Source organism: Gracilinanus agilis, chromosome 4 (assembly GCF_016433145.1).
Source record: "Gracilinanus agilis isolate LMUSP501 chromosome 4, AgileGrace, whole genome shotgun sequence".
NCBI classification, from domain to species: domain Eukaryota; kingdom Metazoa; phylum Chordata; class Mammalia; order Didelphimorphia; family Didelphidae; genus Gracilinanus; species Gracilinanus agilis.
This window is the reverse complement of record NC_058133.1, coordinates 247,917,708-247,938,596: the sequence shown is the minus strand read 5'-3', so window position 1 is coordinate 247,938,596 and position 20,889 is coordinate 247,917,708. Positions and strand designations below refer to the sequence as shown.

Below are 20,889 nucleotides of genomic sequence, written 5' to 3'. Positions count from 1 at the left end.
ATGGATTCACAAGTGAATTCTATCAGACATTCAAAGAGCAACTAATCCCAATACTATACAAATTATTTGATATGATAAGCAAAGAAGGAGTCCTACCAAATTCCTTTTATGACACAAATATGGTACTGATTCCAAAGCCAGGGAGATCAAAAACAGAGAAAGAAAACTATAGACTAATCTCCCTAATGAATATAGATGCAAAAATCTTAAATAGAATACTAGCAAAGAGACTCCAGCAAGTGATCAAGAGGATCATCCACCATGATCAGGTGGGATTTATGACTGGAATGCAAGGATGGTTCAACATTAGGAAAACCTTCCACATAATTGACCATATTAACAATCTAACAAACAAAAATCACATGATTATCTCAATAGATGCGGAAAAAGCCTTTGACAAAATACAGCATCCATTCCTATTGAAAACACTGGAAAGTATAGGAATAGAAGGACCTTTCCTAAAAACAATAAACAGTATATACCTAAAACCATCAACAAGCATCATATGGAATGGGGATTAATTAGAAGCCTTCCCAATAAGATCAGGAGTGAAACAAGAATGCCCATTATCTCCTCTATTATTCAACATAGTACTAGGAACACTAGCAGTAGCAATTAGAGAAGAAAAAGAAATTGAAGGTATCAAAATAGTCAACAAGGAGATTAAGTTATCACTCTTTGCAGATGATATGATGGTCTACTTAAAAAATCCTACAGAATCAATTAAGAAGCTTGTAGAAATAATCAACAACTTTAGCAGAGTTGCAGGATACAAAATAAATGCACATAAATCATTAGCATTTCTATATATTTCCAACACATTAGAGCAGCAAGAGTTAGAAAGAGAAACACCATTTGAAATCACCCTAGACAATATAAAATACTTAGGAATCTATCTACCAAAACAAACACAGGAATTATATGAAAACAACTACAAAACACTTTCCAAACAAATAAAACTGGATCTAAACAACTGGAAAGCCATTGGTTGCTCATGGGTAGGACGAGCTAACATAATAAAAATGACCATTCTACCCAAATTAATTTACCTATTTAGCGCCATACCTATCAAACTACCAAAAAACTTCTTTACTGAATTAGGAAAAACTATAACAAATTTCACCTGGAATAACAAAAGATCAAGAATATCAAGGGAAATAATGAAAAAAAATGTGAAGGAAGGGGGCCTAGCAGTACCAGTATTTTTTTTTTTTTTTTTTTTTTTTTTTTTTTTTTTATATGGTACTGGCTAAGAGACAGAGAGGAGGATCAGTGGAATAGACTTGGGGTAAATGACATCAGCAAGACAGTGTATGATAAACCCAAAGAGCCCAACTTTTGGGACATGAATCCACTATTTGACAAAAACTGCTGGGAAATTTGGAAAACAATATGGGAGAGATTAGGTCTAGATCAACATCTCACACCCTACACCAAGATAAATTCAGAATGGGTGAACGACTTGAATATAAAGAGGGAAACTATAAATAAGTTAAGTGAACACAGAATAGTATACTTGTCAGATCTCTGGGAAAGGAAAGATTTTAAAACCAAGCAAGAGTTAGAGAAAATTAGAAAATGTAAATTAAATGGTTTTGATTATATTAAACTAAAAAGCTTTTGTACAAACAAAAACAATGTATTCAAAATCAGAAGGGAAACAACAAATTGGGAAAAAATCTTTATAACAAAAAACTCTGACGATGGTCTAATTACTCAAATATACAAGGAGTTAAATCAATTGTATAAAAAATCAAGCCATTCCCCAATTGATAAATGGGCAAGAGACATGAATAGATAATTTTCAGGTAAAGAAATCAAAAGTATCAATAAGTACATGAGAAAGTGTTCTAAATCTCTAATAATCAGAGAAATGCAAATCAAAACAAATCTGAGGTATCACCTCACACCTAGCAGATTGGCTAAAATGAAAGAAGGGGAGAGTAATGAATGCTGGAGGGGATGTGGCAAAATTGGGAAATGAATGCATTGCTGGTGGAGTTGTGAACTGATCGAACCATTCTGGCTGGCAATTTGGAACTGTGTTCAAAGGGCTATAAAAGAATGCCTGCTCTTTGATCCAGCCATATCATTGTTGGGTCTGTACCCGAAAGAGATCATAGATAAACAGAGTTGTACGAAAATATTTATAAGTGAGCTTTTTGTGGTGGCAAAAAACTGGAAAAGGAGGGTATGTCCTTCAATTGGGGAATGGCTGAACAAATTGTGGTATATGCTGGTGATGGAATACCATTGTGCTCAAAGGAATAATAAACTGGAGGAATTCCATGTGAATTGGAAAGACCTCCAGGAATTGATGCAGAGCGAAAGGAGGAGAGCCAGAAGAACATTGTACATAAAGACTGATATACGGTGGTAAAATCGAATGTAATGGACTTCTGTACCTGCAGCAATGCAATGACAGAGGATAGTTCTGTGGGATTTATGGTAAAGAATGCTACCCACATTCAGAAGACGAACTGCAGGAGAGGAAACATAAAAAAAAAAACAACTGCTTGAACACATGGGTTGAGGTGCACATGATTGGGGATGTAGACTCGAAACTACCACATCCATGCAGCTAACAACAATTTGGAAATAGGTCTTGGTCAATGATACATGTTAAAACCAGTGGAAATGTGCATTGGCCATGGGTGGGGGGAATGCGGGGGGTGAAGGGGAAAGTAGGAGCATGAATCATGTAACCATGTTAAAGATGAATATTAATAAATGGTTAAAAAAGTTATATTATCCAAATTATCCCTCCTTCCATTCTCTCACCTACTTTTTATTTCTTAAAAAATTTAAAATATACTATATGTCCTCTTTTTGCTTCATTCACTTGTTTTACATGATTTAGTATTTAGTTAACAAGATTTTGACATTTAATTGATTCTTTGTACTTTTATTTGTTCAAGTGTCAGGTTATAAGAACCTGCACTAGAATGGTAGCAGTGTCAGAGGAGAGAATGGGGTGTAAACAAGAGATATTTTGAAGGTAAAAACAACAAGACTTTTCAACAGATTGGAAATAGAGGGTGGTTGTGAGAAAGAGTAAGAGGTTGATGATGATGATACCTAGATTGTGAGCTTGGGTGACTGGGAGGATGATGGTAGTACCCTTAACAGTGTTAAGGTCATTCAAAACAGGAGAGAGTTTGACAGAAAAGATAATGAGTTCAAGTGGGTATCTCTGAAGACTCTGGCCTGGGTCCTCTTCTCTTTTTCTTTAATATTTTGTTTGTTGATATTAGATTTGGTAGAAGCAATTATCATCTCTATGCAGATGACTCTCAGATCTATTTATCCAGCTATTACCTATCTTCTGACTTCTAGTGCCGCATCTCCAACTACCTAGTATAGTACTTCTCAATTTGCTTGTCTGATAGATAACTTAAACTCAATATGTCTGAAACTGATTTCAGTATCTTTTCTCATATACTCTTCCCTGTGCCTAACTTTCCTATTATTCTCAAGAGATTAGGTGAGAATTTTCTTAAGTGCTTAAACAAAAAACAAACAAACAAAAAAGCATTCCTCCTCTCAAGGAACTTATATTATAATGGAGGAAGCTAATATATAATAGAGAGCTGGAATTATGGAAATCACTAACATTCTTTTAGTCATGTAGGCTGACAGTTTAGTTGTCATCCTTGACTCTTTAGTTTCTCTATCTTCAATTTATTGTCAAGTTTTGTCATTTCTATCTTTGTAAAATCTAATATGCCCCATTTCTTTCTGTTAGATAGCCAAAGGCCTGGACCCTCTCACCTTTCTGATCTTCTTACATTTTTACTCCTCTTTGTATACTCTGATCCAGAAGCATTGGCTTCCTTGATGTTCCTTGCACAGAACACTCATATGAGTATCTTTTGTCTTTGTATATTTTTACTGGCTGTCTCTCATACTTGAATGCTCTTGCTTCCCTCTTCTATCTCTGGCTTTTCTGCCTTTCTTGAAGTTTCAGCTAAAATCTTCCCTTTGTTAAGAAACTTGACCTAATTTCCCTTAATACTAATGTCTTCCCTGAGAGATTACCTTAATTTGTCCAGTATATATATTGTATATCTGTATATGTCTTGTCATTTTCCTGAACCATAATTAAATGGTTTAGATTAGTCACCTTCTAGACATTTCTATCTGGATTTTCCATCATCTCAAACACAACATGTCCCTTTGAGAACTCATATGATGAATTCTTATATAATATCCCTCTACCCATCCCAAACATCCTTCCAAACTTCCCAGTTTCTGTTGAGGATACTACTGTTTTCCTGTTCATCCAGATTTGTAATTTGTAAGCCATCCTTTTCTCTTCTTTTACCCCACATAGACCCACTTCCTGCCAGGTCTTGTGAATTCTTCTTTCACAACATCTCTTGCAGTCATGTCTTTCTCTTAACTCACACAGCTTCTGTGATCAGGTTTTCATCAGTGTTAACCTGAAATATTGCAACTTTTGCTCAGTTGTTTTCTCTGCATATTCATTTTCCAGTCCATCCTTCATACTGCTGTCACATTAATATCCCTAAAAATCAAATCTGACCATATTATTTCTTCTAACAAAATGTCTTTTTTGGCTTGCTTTTGCCACTAGGATAAACACAGACTCTTTGTCTTGATATCTAAAGCCCTTCCCAATCTGGCTTCCACCTGCCTCTGAAGTCCTATTTCATAGTATTCCCTTTTACATATTCTTCATTTTATTCAGATAGACTGTCAAGTTTTTCCTTATACATAACAACCCATCTCCTTCCTCTGTACCTTTGCATATATTCCAGAGGAGATTCTTTCTCATTATCCTCTTAAAATCTTTAGATTTTTACAAGTCACAGTTCAGTTGTCACCTTCATGAAGTCTTTCCTGATTCCACTGTTGCTAATGCTCAGTAAAGTCTTTGTAGGAGTGACAACTAAGCTATATCTTGAAAAAATAAAAAGATTCCTTTGGAGGAATTCTGGAGGGGTGGGATGGGGCAAGCGGTGGCAGATGATAAAGGAAGTAAAATAGCTTAAAATTGTACTAATTTTAAAAAATATTCTGTACTTATTTCTTTGTGTATATGTATCTACACAATAAGAAATTAATTCTTTGAGGGCAAATATTGTTTTTCATGCTTTTAAAATGTTTATTTGAAATGAATTAATGTGCAAGTTATACCTGAATCAACTGTATATAGTCAGACTACCAATTTATTGTACAAATAATAGTTAATATAAAACTAGAATTAAGAATACAAATGAGAAGAATATGGCATACAATGAAAAGTGGAAAATAAAGGAAGTTCAGTGAGGTTGTCAGTTTAAGAAGTTAATGACTATTAAAAAAGTTGCTTCTCATTAGGATGAAATCTATGAACTTAATGTTGCTCTGAATGGGCATATCTTGGAAAAAAATAGGTAAAAGATGAGGTTGAGGCGTGTTAGCATTGGATATTAGGATATAATTATGTTTGAAGAGATGTGATAATTAAAGAAGGGAAGCATGGTAAAGAGCATTTGGGTCAAGGTAAAGGAAGAAACAGAAGTGATTTTTGTTACTGGAATATATTATAGACCACCTGACTACAAAGAGGAGAGTGACAGATGAGGAGTTTGGGAAATAGATAACATCCTAGTCCAAAAGAATGATATAGTAGTGATGGAAAATTTCATTTATCTAATTTACTGAAGGTCCATCTTTGATAAAAACAAAGCTTCTTAATTTAATTATTATTTCATTCTTAAAAGAGAAGAGGAATCAAGAGGAAATTCTATTTTGCATTTCATACTTACTATTAAGAAGGAACTGGTTACTAGAAATGATAGAAACAACGAAGGGATGTGAGTGGAGTGAACTCTCAAGGGCATGGTAGAGAAAGTGCAGAGAGTTATTTAGTGGATCTTGGAATTGTGGTAGATCATTTACATATTGATCACTTACTTTCACAAGTGTCTTTAAGTTGATTATTTTTACAATATTGCTTTTACTGTGTACATTTTTCTCCTTATTCTGCTCACTTTGCATCAGTCATATAAATAAAAACCTTTCTAGGTTTTTCTGAAATTATTCTCTTAATTATTTCTTATAATACATACATCCATATACCACATTTCTTCAATCACATATCACATTCATATGCCATAATTTATTCACCTATTCTCCAAATGATGGGTATCCTTTTAGTCTCTAATTCTGTGTCTAAAAAGAACACCTGTAAATATTTTTGTAGCATGAGTCCTGCTTTTTCTTTGATCTCTTTTGAGGGGTAGTCCTAGTACTGTTCCTAGGACAGTTTTGTAGCTTTTGGGGCATAGTTGCAAATTTCTCTCCAGCATTGTTTTACCTAGTTCTTAGCTCTACCAGCAGTGCATTAGTGTACTTATTTTCCCAAATCTCCTCCAGCATTTGTCATTTTCCTTATCTGTCATATTAGTCAGTCTGATGGGGGAGGGGGTGTGCTTGTACTTCAGAGTTGTTTTATTTTGCTAAGTATTAGTGATTTAGAAAATTTTTTCATATGAGAATGATAGTTTTGATTTCTTCCTCTGGTTATCTTAGCTGCAATGGTTTTGCTTATGCAAAACTTAAGAATGTTTGTAATCAAAATTATCCATTTTACATGCTGTGAACCTCCCTATCTCTTTTTGGGTAATGAGGTCTTGCCCTATTTAAAAATCTGAAAGATAATTTCTTCCATGCTCTCCTGATTTTGCTTATATTACCCTTTGTGTTTAAATCATGTATCCATTTTGAGCTTAGGTATATGGCATGAAATATTGGCTTATGCCTAGTTTCTGCCAGACTGCTTTGTATTTTTCTCAGCAGTTTTTGTCAAATGATGTTGACCACCTCCTTCTGCCTCTCCTCCTCCTCCTCCTCCTCCTCGTAAGTATGTGGCTTTTATGTAGCCTACAAAATTTTGGCTTCTCTGATTCCTTATTTTTGTGTGATGTTTGGATTGTGACATATATTTGCTGTTTTTCTTTCTGCCCACCTTGACAATTAATTCATCAAATAGAAATTATATATTGATTTAATTTGCAAAGTTTTCTTTAGTCTTTCACAGATTTTCTATAGTTCTTCATCCTCTGAATGGATGTGGATAGTGATTATAATAATAAAAGGTTGTCAGGTGTATTGTGAAATGATTTCTCATGTTGCTTTTGAATACATGATAAAAATGACTGAAAACTTTATTTACCTTCTCAAGGAGACCCTATATTAGCTGCAACTTCCTTTTGTTTTCTTGTCTCACTTTTATGTAACAGGAGTATTAAAATTAATATGATTCCTTTCACCTAAAAGTATGTTGAGCATTCCACGTTTAAAGTGTCAATGTTTGAGTTAATATATATAGATGGTTTAAGAACTGTGATTCCTAGTACCTTCTGCCCTAATCTTTGCTACTCTAACAACACTGCAGAAACAGGATCTTTTTGTATTTTTTCTTTCTTTCATTGGTTTCCATGGACAAAGAATTCATCCAGCCTCCTGTTTATGAGCCTCTTTCTAGACTGCATGGCAGACATTTGGAAAGTAGATATAGTTTGTAACTGTCTTCATACTTGAATACTTTTCAATATTGTAGAATTTGTCAGAGCTTGTTCTCTTCTGGCATAGCTTTTGAGAACCCATGGTTACCTCTGCCATAATGAGCCTTTGGAGTATGACATATTAGAGGAGAGAGTAGGATTTTGTGTATGATGACAAGGGAAGAGTTAAACATTAGAATATAGACATTTAAGAAGTTTTAAGGTATCATGTTAAAAGAATGGATGAGAGGATTACATATTTAACACTGAAGGGATTTTCAATTTAACTCTCTCATTTACAGATGCGAAAACTCACCTGAAAAATATTGGTGATTTCAACATGATCATACAGTTAGAAAGTGTTAGAGATCATATTTGACCTCAGATCCTTCTCATTCCATGTGTATTCACTATATATTTTGTTAAAAACAAAAATCCTACAAGAAGTAAATTACTTTGTAAGCTGAAGTGATCAGCAATGCTTTTATGGAACATTGTAGAATTTGAGTTGGATTTTGAAATAAATATGACATTTGGGAAAGGAATTAAAAATCTCACAAATATAGCAATGTTAATGGGATAATCAATGGAAAGGGCATTACTACTAGCAGCAAAAATTTGTATGTTAATATATACTATGCTTTACAATTTGTAATTCAGTTTATTTTATATTTTTATAACATAATTGTTAATATCTAGAATTTATATAGCACTTTAAATTTTGTAAAACACATTATGAAGAACAACCTTGAGGAACAGAAACTCTTATTATCCCCATTTTATAGTCAGAAAACTGAGTCAGACAGAGGTTAAGTGATTTGCTCAGAGTCATATAGCTACTAAGTCCCAGAGACCAAATTTGAGCTCAGGTCTTCTGATTCTAGGTCCACTTAGCTGCCTTATGTGTTGTTAAAATTGTATTTTTTCCTTGAATGTTTTTTCCCCTTCTTTTTAGCCAGATACTTTTTAATGTGAAATATCAAATTGAACAATGATTTATCTTTATAATTTGTGGTCAAAACATTGCAACTGCATTTGCTTATAATTTCAACTTCCCTTGGCTGCTTTTGGTAAATGTCATGACATGTAAGAGGAACTTTGAAAATAGAGATCAAATTTATTAATCCTTATGACTTAGAAATTAAAGAGCTTCATTTGAAACTTTTTGGATAATTATGACTCCAGTGCATTTGTGGAGATTGGGAAAAACATGTTTACACATTGATTGTATTCCCGTCCCTCCTAATTCCCTTGGAGAATCCTTTTGTAGAAGATGTACACTTTATTTGATATATGTGTTATTAATATGTAATTATTCTTAGGTCCAGTCTGATGACGAAAACATCTAATCGGGTTGTAAGTAATCCATGGTTCTTTGAGGAGTCAGAGGAGACAAGGGGCTTAGGCTTTGATGACCTCCGACAACAACAGCAGAAAATTATTCAAGGTACTCAGAAATAAATGGGGGAAATATGTGCTCAGGATCCTTGTCAGTTTAATTGCAAATTGAATACATTGTAGTTTATTCTGAAGCCTCAAGGTGATTTGATCTTTGAATGTTGATCTCTTAATGGAAGATTTATTCTGTTCTCATTATATAAAACCACTTTAATCAAATAGCTTTTACCTTTAGACTTGCCTTTTTTTAGCAGCTTTAAAAATGCATTCTATTTTTAATCCTTTTGCATGATAAAATTTGCTAAATGAAACTCTGTAACACCAAACAGTTCCTTGCCTATTATTATTTTTGATGCTAAATAAAAGAAAGCAAATATAATTGTAAGAGAACTATACTTATTTTCATTTAAATTGATTCCTTAGTCTTGTTCTGGAAATATAAAACAAAATATACCTCCTATCTTTTTGCATAATAATGATGATAATAATGTATAAATTTTTTGCTAATTACAGCTTTCTCATAGGCAGTGAAGGGATCTTTTCTTTTTGGAAGATGATTATATACAAGTGTTACCTACAGGTTGAGCATGAAATGATTAATATTTTTAAAAAGCACATACAGTCTCTAAAGAACAAAGAAAAGCACTCAGAATCAATACTCTAGAGGGTAGAGAGTTGGGGCAGCAATTTATTGAACCTAAGATAGGCTTTTCCCCCTGTTACTCTATTGCTTTCTTGCAACTGCAAGAATTTACTCAGTATTGAATTTATTTCAGAGGGAAAAGGCTAAAATCTCGAGTAATGGTTACATTAAATTTTGTTTCTGTTGTATGACTTTGGGGAAGTGACTTCACTTTTCAGTGATTTAATTAAACTGAATTAAATTTCAATTTAAAATTAAAAAATCAATTCAATTAAAACTGAATTGATAAAGTTTCTTTACATGTTTGTCAGTACCCTGAAACATTGAAGTCACAGGTCCATTCCTTATCCCTGCCATTGGAGGTAATGTGGAAAGAACACTCAGAGGATCTGTGGTTATGTAATTAACAAGATAGAAGACTAGATATTTTGTCCCTCTAAAATAGCAATTATGCACCAGAGATAAAGTGATTTTAGGTATTTCCATGATTTAGGACACCAAGGAAAAAGATGACTTAAAAACTAGATAAATTAACTGCAGAGTAGGCTGTTCTACGACCTCTGATACATTCTTTTTTTAAACCTTTACCTTCCGCTTCGAGTCAATACTGTGTATTGGTTCCAAGGCAGAAGAGTGGTAAGGGTAGTGTTATATAAATAAAGATGTATAGATAGAGAGGGAGGCAAGGTAAACTAGACTGGATACTACCACTGGTAATTGTGTGACAGCAGTGGAGTCCAGATAGGTGGCTAGGGCAAGATCAACTGAGGCTTGCCCTAGCTAGATGATGTGACACCTCCCTCCTTTATAACAGTGCCCAAGTAGGATCCTTCAGGTCAATGGATGGTATCCCTTCAGGTCCCACCTGGGGTTGATTGATAATGGATATTGGGCTCTATCAGCTTTGGTAACGGTTTATCCGACTGTGTGTCTCCCTTCCCAGAGAAGCTATGAAATAACCACTCCAGGAAGGTACTTGAAAGGCTTTATCTATAATTAGCAAAGAGGGGTATTGGGAATGGATAGAGGAATTGGGAAACCCTAACTACTTTATGATAATAAACCTTCAGAGCTGTAGGCACAGTTAGCTTCTCTGGCTCAGCCTGGCCAAAGCCAAACCAGAGTGAACAAGCTACTGATTGATGTCTTTCAGCTTCTTCTTTCTGCTAGATGTTATGCCTAAACAGCCTTCAGGTATACCACCCCTTTCCACCCACTTCTTCTTCTCCTGCCCACTTCCCAGATCCCTCCCAGGCCCTGGGAAACCTAGATAACTATAGATGATTTGATTTCCTAATATCTAGGGGCAGTAGAATCAGAAAAGTGATGGTCTGGTTACAGGTTGACAATGCTAGTAAGGTATAAGACAGGAGGATTTTGCAAGGTTGAGCCCAGCAAGTCACCAATCCCCAAAGACCAGGATCCACAGATCTCAAGTCCAAGGGAAGGGAAAAACCCAAAGTCAGGTCTGCCAGGGTATTTTATACCGCCCTGGGCCAACTGCTTTCTCCCCTGTCCTCACGGCCCCTGGGAACATTCCAAGATCCAACGGACCTCACCCGTCAATCAAAGATGAGACTCTCTGCTCCCAGGGTTTCAATATAACAGTAGGCAATCGGATCAAGTGACTTGCCCAGGGTCACACAGCTGGGAAGTGTCTGAGGCCAGATTTGAAACTAAGACCTCGCATCTCTAGGCCTGGCTCTCAATCCACTGAGCTACCCAGCTGCCCCACTCTGATGCATTCTTGAAATACCACTTCCCTCCTTTTCCTACCCACCATGGTCCTGGCAAGTTGACCCACCTGCTTGTAACAGAACTTAGTTCTGTACCTTAAGTCTGCTCCTGCCATCCTCTTTCTCCTTCCCTCCCTTTGGATCTAAACAGATTATATTTGCTAAGGCTGCTCAGCTGCTAGGAGAATGGTAGTGCTCATTGCTGCAATAGAGCTTGGCCAGCAACTGAGGAACAGAGGGAATTGGGGTGTGTGTGTGGTTTTCCACTGAGCCCAAGGGAAAGATCCCAACATCTAGCTGGGGGTGGTTCTGATGATCTCCACCCCCCGCCCCTGAAATTATTCGGAACAAGATCTAAGCTAACAGTGAAGAGAAAATTTAACTCCCGTAGTATCTTTGGAAGAAGAGAACCTATAAGAAAGAGTAAGGAGGCAAAGAGAGGTTTTGAAAGGGGAAAACATTGTTTTAGTGGAAGGAGTTAGTACCACTGATGAATGTTCCTGTGGGAATAGACAGATATTTTAAAGATAGGGGCATTTCAAAGGGTATGAAATGCAAGGATTTTGTGCTTAGAGGAACATCTTGCCTGAGTAGAAGGGGAATCAGAGCCTCTGGGAACAACTGAAACCCACAAGAAGAGGAAGGCATAGACTCAAAGAAGAGATTTCAAAGCAAATGGGAAGAAAAATCACCAAGGGGATGTAATGCAAAAGATGCAAGAGGTTTTGCTCTTGCAGGGGGCCAACTGAAAACTTCTGGCAGTTAAGCCTTAGAATTCTGAGAGAACGTTCAGTTGGTCCCTGAGGCTTGAACAGAGAGGATCAACCAGAGCTCTATTTTGGCTTTCAGTTTGCTTTGGCCTATACCTTGTCTTTGAATAATTTGTAACTAGCTAATTTCTCTGGACCTCTCCCTGACCTCCATATTATTTCCCTGTTTCCCTGCCTGTTTTCCCGGGGCTCTGGGAGGCAGGGTGGCTTTTGGTTTTTAGGGAAAAGACTTTGTGGGTTTAGTTTTCCCCAATAGGCAAGTAGGACATCCTTGAATTCAAACTATCCCTTTAGTATACCCTCTACCTTAAAAGCAGCCAAATCTTCCCAGCCTGATAGAGCAGGTTCTCTCTCATTCTAACCCATTCCTGTGACTCTCCCCGATCTTAGTTTTCTCCCTAGTGGCTGTCAGGAACCACAAACCCCTCTCTCCTTCCAGACCAACCCTGAAACATTAATAAACCCTTGGTTACCTAATCAAACCCTCTGGAGAATAATTGTGTTGAAGAAATTAGGCAAGGGAGAAGGGGAAGGAATTATTCTCTTTATTTCCTGAGGGAGATTGGAGGCATCCATCTTGGGAGGAAGTAGTTGCCCAACGCTTCCTCCTGAATCCCTTCAGTTTCACTGACAAGGAGGAGCCTTGTGATTCCTCCTTTGAGGACTTGAGAAACTGACAAGAAAACCCTCAAATCAGATTCAAATCACTTCTGTCTGACCCTATTCCTTGTGTCTGAAAAAGTACCTTTCCTGCCTGGAAGGGTTCAGCCTATTTCCCCCAGTGTCCTCTGTCTCTGGCCTGAGTGTCTAGTCTGTGTTAGCTGCCTCTCCTGAATACCTCACCTGTACCCTTACATCCAAATACCGCTCTGTCCATTCCTCCCTAAACTTAGTCATCCCTTTCATTCCTCTTCTATTACCTCAATCACCTTTTACCCCTCTTTCATTCAGCAAGGGAAGGAGAGTACCCCCTAACTTTAATGTACCCCCTTTTTATCCATAACAGGGAGGACAAATGTCAGTAATGAACTGCATAATCAGGGAGACAGGAAGATTCCTACCATGGGTAAATGCCTTCTTTATCATGTGTAGGAATGGATATTTCTCATGAGGCACAACAGAAAAAAATGACTGGAGGGAGATAAAATAATAAAATAATAACAAAGAAAATGTTTAGAAGAAAAAATCTCAGGTTATCTTAGAATCTTTAATTTCATGAGAAATACTGAGACTAAAATATAGGGCCATGAAGAAAAGAATAAAATCCCAGAATAAATAAAAAGGCTAAATAAATAATGAAAAGAATAATGGAATGAAGTCCTTTTAAGAAAAGGGCACAAAAATGAAAATTTAAAAATAACCAAAAAAAGCAGGTTGAAAAATAGGAGAAGAAGAAGGATTCTATTTGATTGTATAGCTGGAAAAAAGAGAGGTAGGAATTTAATAATTAGCTAAAAAGAAAAGGGAAAAAAGGAAAGTATAAGCAAAACTCTACAACTAGGGAAAGAGATTATGAAATGAAGGGAATGGCATCTCGAGGATGATAGGAATAGGATTACCTTACAATAGATTATCAAACTGAAATAACAGATGAGATATAACACTGTGTTTACATAGGAAGAGTGGAAAAGTGCCCTAATTTGAGGGGAAAATTCCAATATTAGAGATAACTGGAGGAAAAACTAAACCAAACTCTTATAACTTTAAATATGAATGGATCCAAACAATCCAATAAAACAGAAAACAGTGACAGATTTGATAAGAAAACAATATTCCATAATCTGATGTTTGCAAGAAACAGATTTTTTAAAAATCCATTTGTTTTTATCCTTTTTCCAAGTGCCCTTTATTATTTAAGATTTTTTTTTTCTGTTTTAGTTACTTAAGCCTATGTTTAACATTTTTCTTTCACATTTGCTATGAACTTTTTATGCCTTAAGAAATGAATAATTTTTGTAATTTGTTCTATATATATCTGAGAAATTATAAAAATATGGATGACTTTTTATTTCCATTTAGCGGGAATCAAAAAATCAGCTAAGGGACAGAGAAAATAGAGCACTGGGAGGAAGATCTGAATTCAAATTCTGCTGAGATGCTTAAGACTGACTCTGGGCAAATCACTTAACCTTTGTTTGCCTTAGTTTCCTTATTTGTTAAATAGAAATTATAACATCTATCTCCTGGGGTTGTTTTGAAGATCAAATAAGATAATAATGTTAAAGTACTTAACATAGTGCCTCTTTTAAAATGTTAGTTATTACTAGTGGTTATTATTAGTGATCATGAGATCTATTATAAATAACTTCTAAAATTCTATTCAAGTCCCTAACTTCTTTGTTGTTAATATTTTTGTTAGACGACAGTAAATTACTTGTCTTTCCTTTGTAAGAGGGTAATTAGTTTATCATGTAGTCCCTTTTTAAAACTATTTGTATTTATATTTCTGTATTTTTCTTTTCTTTCTATAAAGAACCTTTGAAAGTTCTTCATTCTATTAAAAATTCATTTTTGTCTTTCTAGCATTATACTTAGTTTTTCAGGATTACTTATTTTTGTTATAAACTTTTTTCTTTCGCCTTTTGGAATATTGTTTTGTGTGAAGCTGTGTCCTTTAATATAGGAACTCCGTCTGGCTACTGGAAGTATATTTTCTTTTTGCCTGGTTTCAATTCTGACATTCTAGTTGTTTTTAATTTTTCTTTTGTTTGTTTTTAGAAGGTGACTAGTAAATTCTTTCATTTTCAACTTTGTGTTCTGGTTCATATAGATCTGGACAGTTTTCTTTTATGATTTCATTAAATGTGGTTCAGGTTTTTTTTTGTTTGTTTGTTTGTTTTTAATTTGGTCACAGCTTTCAGGAAATTCAGTGATTATTTTACTCTCTCTTTGACTTGTTTTCCAGGTCATTTGTTTTAAATAGGAGATACCTTATATTTTTGTCTTAATTTTTCAGTTTTGTGACTTTGTTTTAATATTTTATAGTCACTCCATTTTTTTATGTTCTATTTTTCAGATGCCCGCTTGCTTTTTCTTTTGTTTTAAACTATTTTACTTCCATTTTTCCCCTTACAAGCTCTAATTTTATTTTTAAAAATCTCTTCTTACTAAGTCTTCTATTCACTCTTGGAGCTCTTATGGCCAAGCCTTTCTTTTTTTTCTTCTTCTTAGTTTCTGCATACAGTTTTTATAGAATTGTCCTCCTCTACTGAGTTCATTTTCTCTGGTTTTTCTTAATTCAGTGGATTTTTAAATTATATTTGAAAATTTCTTCTATTTACTTATTTCTCCAGTCTCTATTTTTATATTGGGACTTTTTGTATGTTCTTTAATAGGGTGGCTATTCCGTGCTTAGTCTTGGCCCTACTGTAATCTAGATGTTGATTCTGATGCTCTGCCACAGTTCTGGATAGAGCAGCTAATTCTAGATCTCATCCCGTGCTGTGATCCTTGGCTTTTTCTGTAGTTTCTTATAGTTCATTGTGGATGTTTGTGTAGGACAGACATTTGTCTCCTTTCAAGTATTACTGAGTGTTGATTTTCATTATAGTCCTAAAAGCCCTGACATCCTTACACAGAGGTTATGCTAATTCCAGACCTCCTTAAAGGTCCCTTAAAACTATCTACCTGACCTTTGTACCTCTCAATTTCATGAGACAGTCCCCTACCATGAAATATATATGTTTTCTGCTCTAGTTCTGATAGGATACTGGAACCGACTTACTTCAGAACTCTAGCCAGCCTCAGGTCTACATAGTGTCCTGGTCAAACCTTCTCAGTCTCTTTGAGTTGACCTTCTGGGATGTATTCTGTGCTGAGATAATGGCAGGCCAGACTTCATCTATTGGTGGTTAGCTTTACTGTCCCTACTTAAAGCATACTGGAATTCTGTCTCCCTTCTTGCTCAGCCCTATATTAGATGAAAGATCTTACTGGTCACTTCCTTTGGTTATATTTATTATTACTTCATCTGGTGGTCTTTAAAATCTTTGATGAAATATTTGTCAGGAAATATGGACTCAGCTAGGATCTTTCATTTTTCTCTCTTAACAGGATTCTAGTAAACTTATTTTTCCCAAGTGTAAATTTGACCCCTCCCTCCCACCTTTGTAAATTTATACCTGATCCCTCTAACAACTTAACTTCCTTGCTTGCACTTCAGTTATATTAGTAACTAGCAGTTTCCTCAATAGTTAATCATTCATTAGGGTAGTGTCTGTGTGTTAGCAGAGAGATGTGAAGATAGAATTAAGAAGATTTGTCAACTAATATTTGGGGTAGCCAAGAATGAGTACTTGAGAAGGAAACCAGTATGGTGAACGTGGTTGATCAAGAGGATGGTGATCCTTTTATATAGTAATTGGGAAGATCAAAAGAGAAGTTGATAACAAGCTTGGCTCTGATAAGTTTATAGTCTGTGTACCCCTACATTTTTCCTCTAGAAGTTGTGAGAGGACAGACTTGCTATAAGGGGCAATAAATCCTGGGAGAAACATAATTTTTGTTAAGTAATGTTTCTGAGCACATACTTAGGTATACTTTTGATGTCATTTCTTGAAAAGGTCCCTTCCCAGTCAATATTATAATATTATGAGTTGCAGAACAGGTGCTTGATTACTATTGGTAAAAATTCTTTACCAGGAGATTCTAAAATAGTGAAATCACTGGTCTGATTAAACACAAAATCCTTCATAATTCCTTAGAAATTCCTGACTCTCTTTTGTAGTTTTGGTGGGTTGGGGAGAATAATCTGTATTCTTAGCCTGAAGAGCTTCAGCAGCAGGAGGGATCTGAGAGAAACATCTCGCCCAAAGAATTATAGGCTAAAGTTTCTTTTTACCTGCTCCTGTCCTTGTCCTGGTTTTTGGTGTGATGAATAATGACAACTCTCAATTCCTCCAGGACTGCACAAATCCAGAATATGGTATAGGTTTGGCTCTTGATAGACATGATAATGTAGATCCTGAAGAAGAAATGAGTGTTCTTTCACCTTCTGCTTCTCAGATAGCAATGACCTAGCTAGAGAGTTCCCCAAAACTGAACAGTGTAAGAAAGAAAAATTTAGGTATTATAGATATATATATTAAAATATGTGGCCGCCAGGAATCAACAATTCAGGTTGATTCCGTAATTAAATCAGACCCAAGTCAGCATCAGGTTGAGGAGTTTATTTACAATCTGGTAGGTAAAAAGTAGGAATAAAGAGAAAGGGAGAGGCTAGTCCAGGCCAAAGGCCTGGACGGAGAGAGAAGGTTAAAAGGCTAAATAAATGAAGCTGTAAGCCACAAGGCCCAGCAGCCAGATAGGCAGAGTTTAGAATTGGCCCAGCTAGGCCAAGGAAGTCAGCCTAACTTACCCACGGGACAATACAGAGAGTGTAAGTATTCTGTCGTCTCAGGAGATGCTTCTGCTCCCAGTTCAAGACGGCAACTGCCCCCACAGGAAGTTCACTAATTTACTTAAAGAGATAGTGTCTTTCATCACTTCCTGTGGTCCACCTCTAATTCAAATGGACAAATGGCAGTTTCTACATTGATTTGGACTGCCCAAAGGGCAGTCCCTTATTCTTGATTTGTTACTTATTGTCACGTGTGGGTAACTTGTCTCCCCTCCCTACTAAGGGAGGTTAGGGTGACATCATTAGCACGCCTAGGTTGAGTGGATTTTTTACTATTAATGGGCTCCAGCTAATTCTATTTACACAACAGGAATTGCTGTGTTGGTAACATAAACAAATATCTGTGAGGGATTTGATGATAATCTGAGGAAGCCACTGTTTCCTTCATCCCTCATTAATATCATCTGCTTGAGTCTTTTCTTCCCACATAGGGAAGGGAGCCCCTTTTACCCGATACCTGAGTCTAGAATTGATATCAATAATTGCATCTCCAATTGAATTTCCCGGAACTGATGAGTCTGGCTTCTTTCACCCCTTTGCCCATTCACAGCGAAAGACTCATTACAGACCTGATACAGCTGCCCTTTTCAATGCCCCTTTCTCTCTTGGCACTCATAGGTCATTCAGCAGTTAACAAAAAGAAATTTTCTTAGTTGTAGTAAGAGAATGATATTTAAGAAGGATATACACTGAGAACACCTTGAATTTCTTCAGCTCTCTTGCCCAAATTGTCTGTTGTTTTTCATCAGCCAAGCATCAGGGTCCATCTGGAGTTTTTTGTGGCTACTCTCATGAATAGTCTCAGGACCATTTATGGAGAAATTAGCTGAATTTGCAAGGAGGGAGGGGTCAGTATATTGCCCCTATCACAGGATTGTTTCTGTCTGTTTTGTGCTATGTTAAGTTCTCTAGGGAAGAATTTGTTGTGCAGTTTTTTCTTTAGTGATGGCTTTATTTGTATTATACAGAATATATTTAGTAAATAAGATATTTTTGTGAATTGTGAAAAATATCAGGGGCAGTTGTGTGGCTCAGTGGATTGAGAGCCAGGCTCTCATCTGGAGGTCCTAGGTTCAAATCTGGTTTCAGACACTTCCTAGCTATGTGGCCCTAGACAAGTCACTTAACCTCCATTGCCTAGCCCTTACCACACTTCTGCCTTGGAACCAATACATAGTATTTATTCTAAGATGGAAGGTAAGGGTTAAAAAAAATAGTGAAAAATAGTAAATAGCTTAGTCTTATATTAAAACAGATCCTGGGCAATAAAATAAACCCCAGTATTCAATTGTATTTAACTTTTTCATTTTAGTAAACTCTTGTGAAGAACTTAAAACTCTTTGTGCCAATATTTTGAAACAAATATCATCACACAAGATGCAGACAGTACAATATAGTAGAACAAATTGGAGTAATTGGTTATTAGTACATAAAAAATTTAACATTCAGCCAGTGTACTGAGAAAAGGATAGAGATAGGGTAAGATTTAAGAGAAGTGGAAGGTTGTTTTTAAGGCACATAGTAGGAACTCAAGGGAAAGGATTTTAGCAGGCAGAAAGCAGAGGAGGAACAGTTTGGAAGTGACAACTGCTAGAGTGACTTGACTTCCTATGGGAGGTTTAGGGCTTCCTGCCCAGAAATGGTGGAGGAAAGACGGGCTTATCAGAGCTCATCTGACTGTGGAGAAAGAGTATACTCGTAATTCATCTTTGGAGGTACTCTATTTAACTGGGAAAGATATAGAAAATGATATGACCATAGCTGCTGTGCTTTTCAGAAGGTTTTACCAAAAAAATCCTGTCAGATCAGCTTTGAAGTTTTACCTCAGGAGTCAGACTCCCTGGAGTGAACTTAACCATTGGAGTTCATTCATAACAGTTTTTTGAGACAGCTTTTGGGGAATAAATCAAATCAATTACTGAGGGTCATAGATAGTTAGCTTAATCAGTTTTGGGGATACCTAGATAGAAACAGAGAGTTAAGTTAGCTGGAAGAAACAGAAGGCTCCCTTTTGAGAGGGACATAGTGGATTGTGGGTAATTAGCTAGATCCCTTAGAGTTAGGGGCACCTTGTTCTGATCCTCAGTTTGTATTCCCTCTTAAAATAAAAAAGAGATACTATTTTATAACTATTGTCTCCAAGGCGTTTGCACAACTGGCCTAGTGAGAGAAAGTGATTCAGATTCATTCTCATTAACTGGAGGTTAGAATACCTGGCTGGTCATTCAGGGGGATCCCTGAGTGGATCTACCATTATCCACATCTGTGGGTCTCTCTCTCCCCCATATATATTCTTTTTTTTTACCAGGCAGTTATAAATAATAATAAAAAGAATAGAAATGTGATTCTTAAAGGTTTGCAAAGTACTTTACATACATCCTCATTTTGATTCGAACCATCTTCATCAGGAATATGATATTATTTTACAGATGAGGAAACTGAAGGTCATAAAGGTTAGGTGAATTGTCTAGTGTCATAGCTAGTCAAGAACTAAGAATGAGAATGTATATATTCCTAACTATTGTATGATTTCAAACTATTTCTAGTCTCTTCAGACAGAAACTCCTATCATTATAACTGCTATCACAATACTATATAATATAGGAATAAATAGATCTTTCCTTTATATGGTAAGAAGTATCTGTCTAAAGCCAAGAACTAACATTATATGTAATGAAGATAGAAGTAGAAGCTTTCCTAACAAGGTCGGGGTAAAGCAAGAGTGTCCATTACCACCACTATTAAACATAGTTTTAGAAGTGCTAGCATAGCAATCAGGCAAGAAAAAGAAATTAAGAGAATTAAGAATAAGCAAAAAAGAAACAATATGATTACCTTTTTCATTTGATATGATTATTTACTTAGAAAACACTCAAGAGGCAATTCAAAACTAATCAAAACAATAATTTGAGTAGAGTTGTAGAATGTTAGTTACATATAAATAATATAAATTAGTTACACGTAAATAATACAAATTAGTTACACGTAAAATAAAATATACGTTTTTGAATATTGCCAAAAAACACAGCAGGAAAAGAAAGAGAAGTTATATTTAAAGTAATTACAGAATGTATAAAATATTTGAAAGTCTACCTACTTAGACACATACTGGAAATCTGTGAATATAATTACAAAATGCTTTGTAGAAATAAAGACATCTCTATAACTAGAAGATAACTAGAACAATTTATTGGCTGGTTAAACCAAATTAAAAAAAATTAAAATAGTAGTGCTACTCAAATTAATTTATTTATACTCAGTACCATTTCATTCAGACTTTCAAAATAATATTTTAAACAGCTAGGAAAAATAAATAGATTGCAGGAATTAGAAAGACGTTTGGATTTGGGGTTAAAGATGAGGAGTTCTGTTTCAGACATGCTGATTTATATCCCCCAAACTAATTTTTAAAATTGATATGCAAATGGTC

At 35.6% G+C, this 20,889-nt stretch overlaps 1 protein-coding gene across 1 annotated transcript in view; it reads left to right on the top strand.

Annotated features, from left to right (window-relative positions):
- STX8 (syntaxin 8) overlaps positions 1 to 20,889 on the top strand; it is a 352,021-nt gene that overhangs the window by 62,073 nt on the left and 269,059 nt on the right. Inside the window, exon 5 of the mRNA XM_044675211.1 lies at positions 8,837 to 8,961. Within this exon, the coding sequence (XP_044531146.1) occupies positions 8,837 to 8,961 (125 nt within the window). The remainder of the gene's footprint in view (positions 1 to 8,836; positions 8,962 to 20,889) is intronic.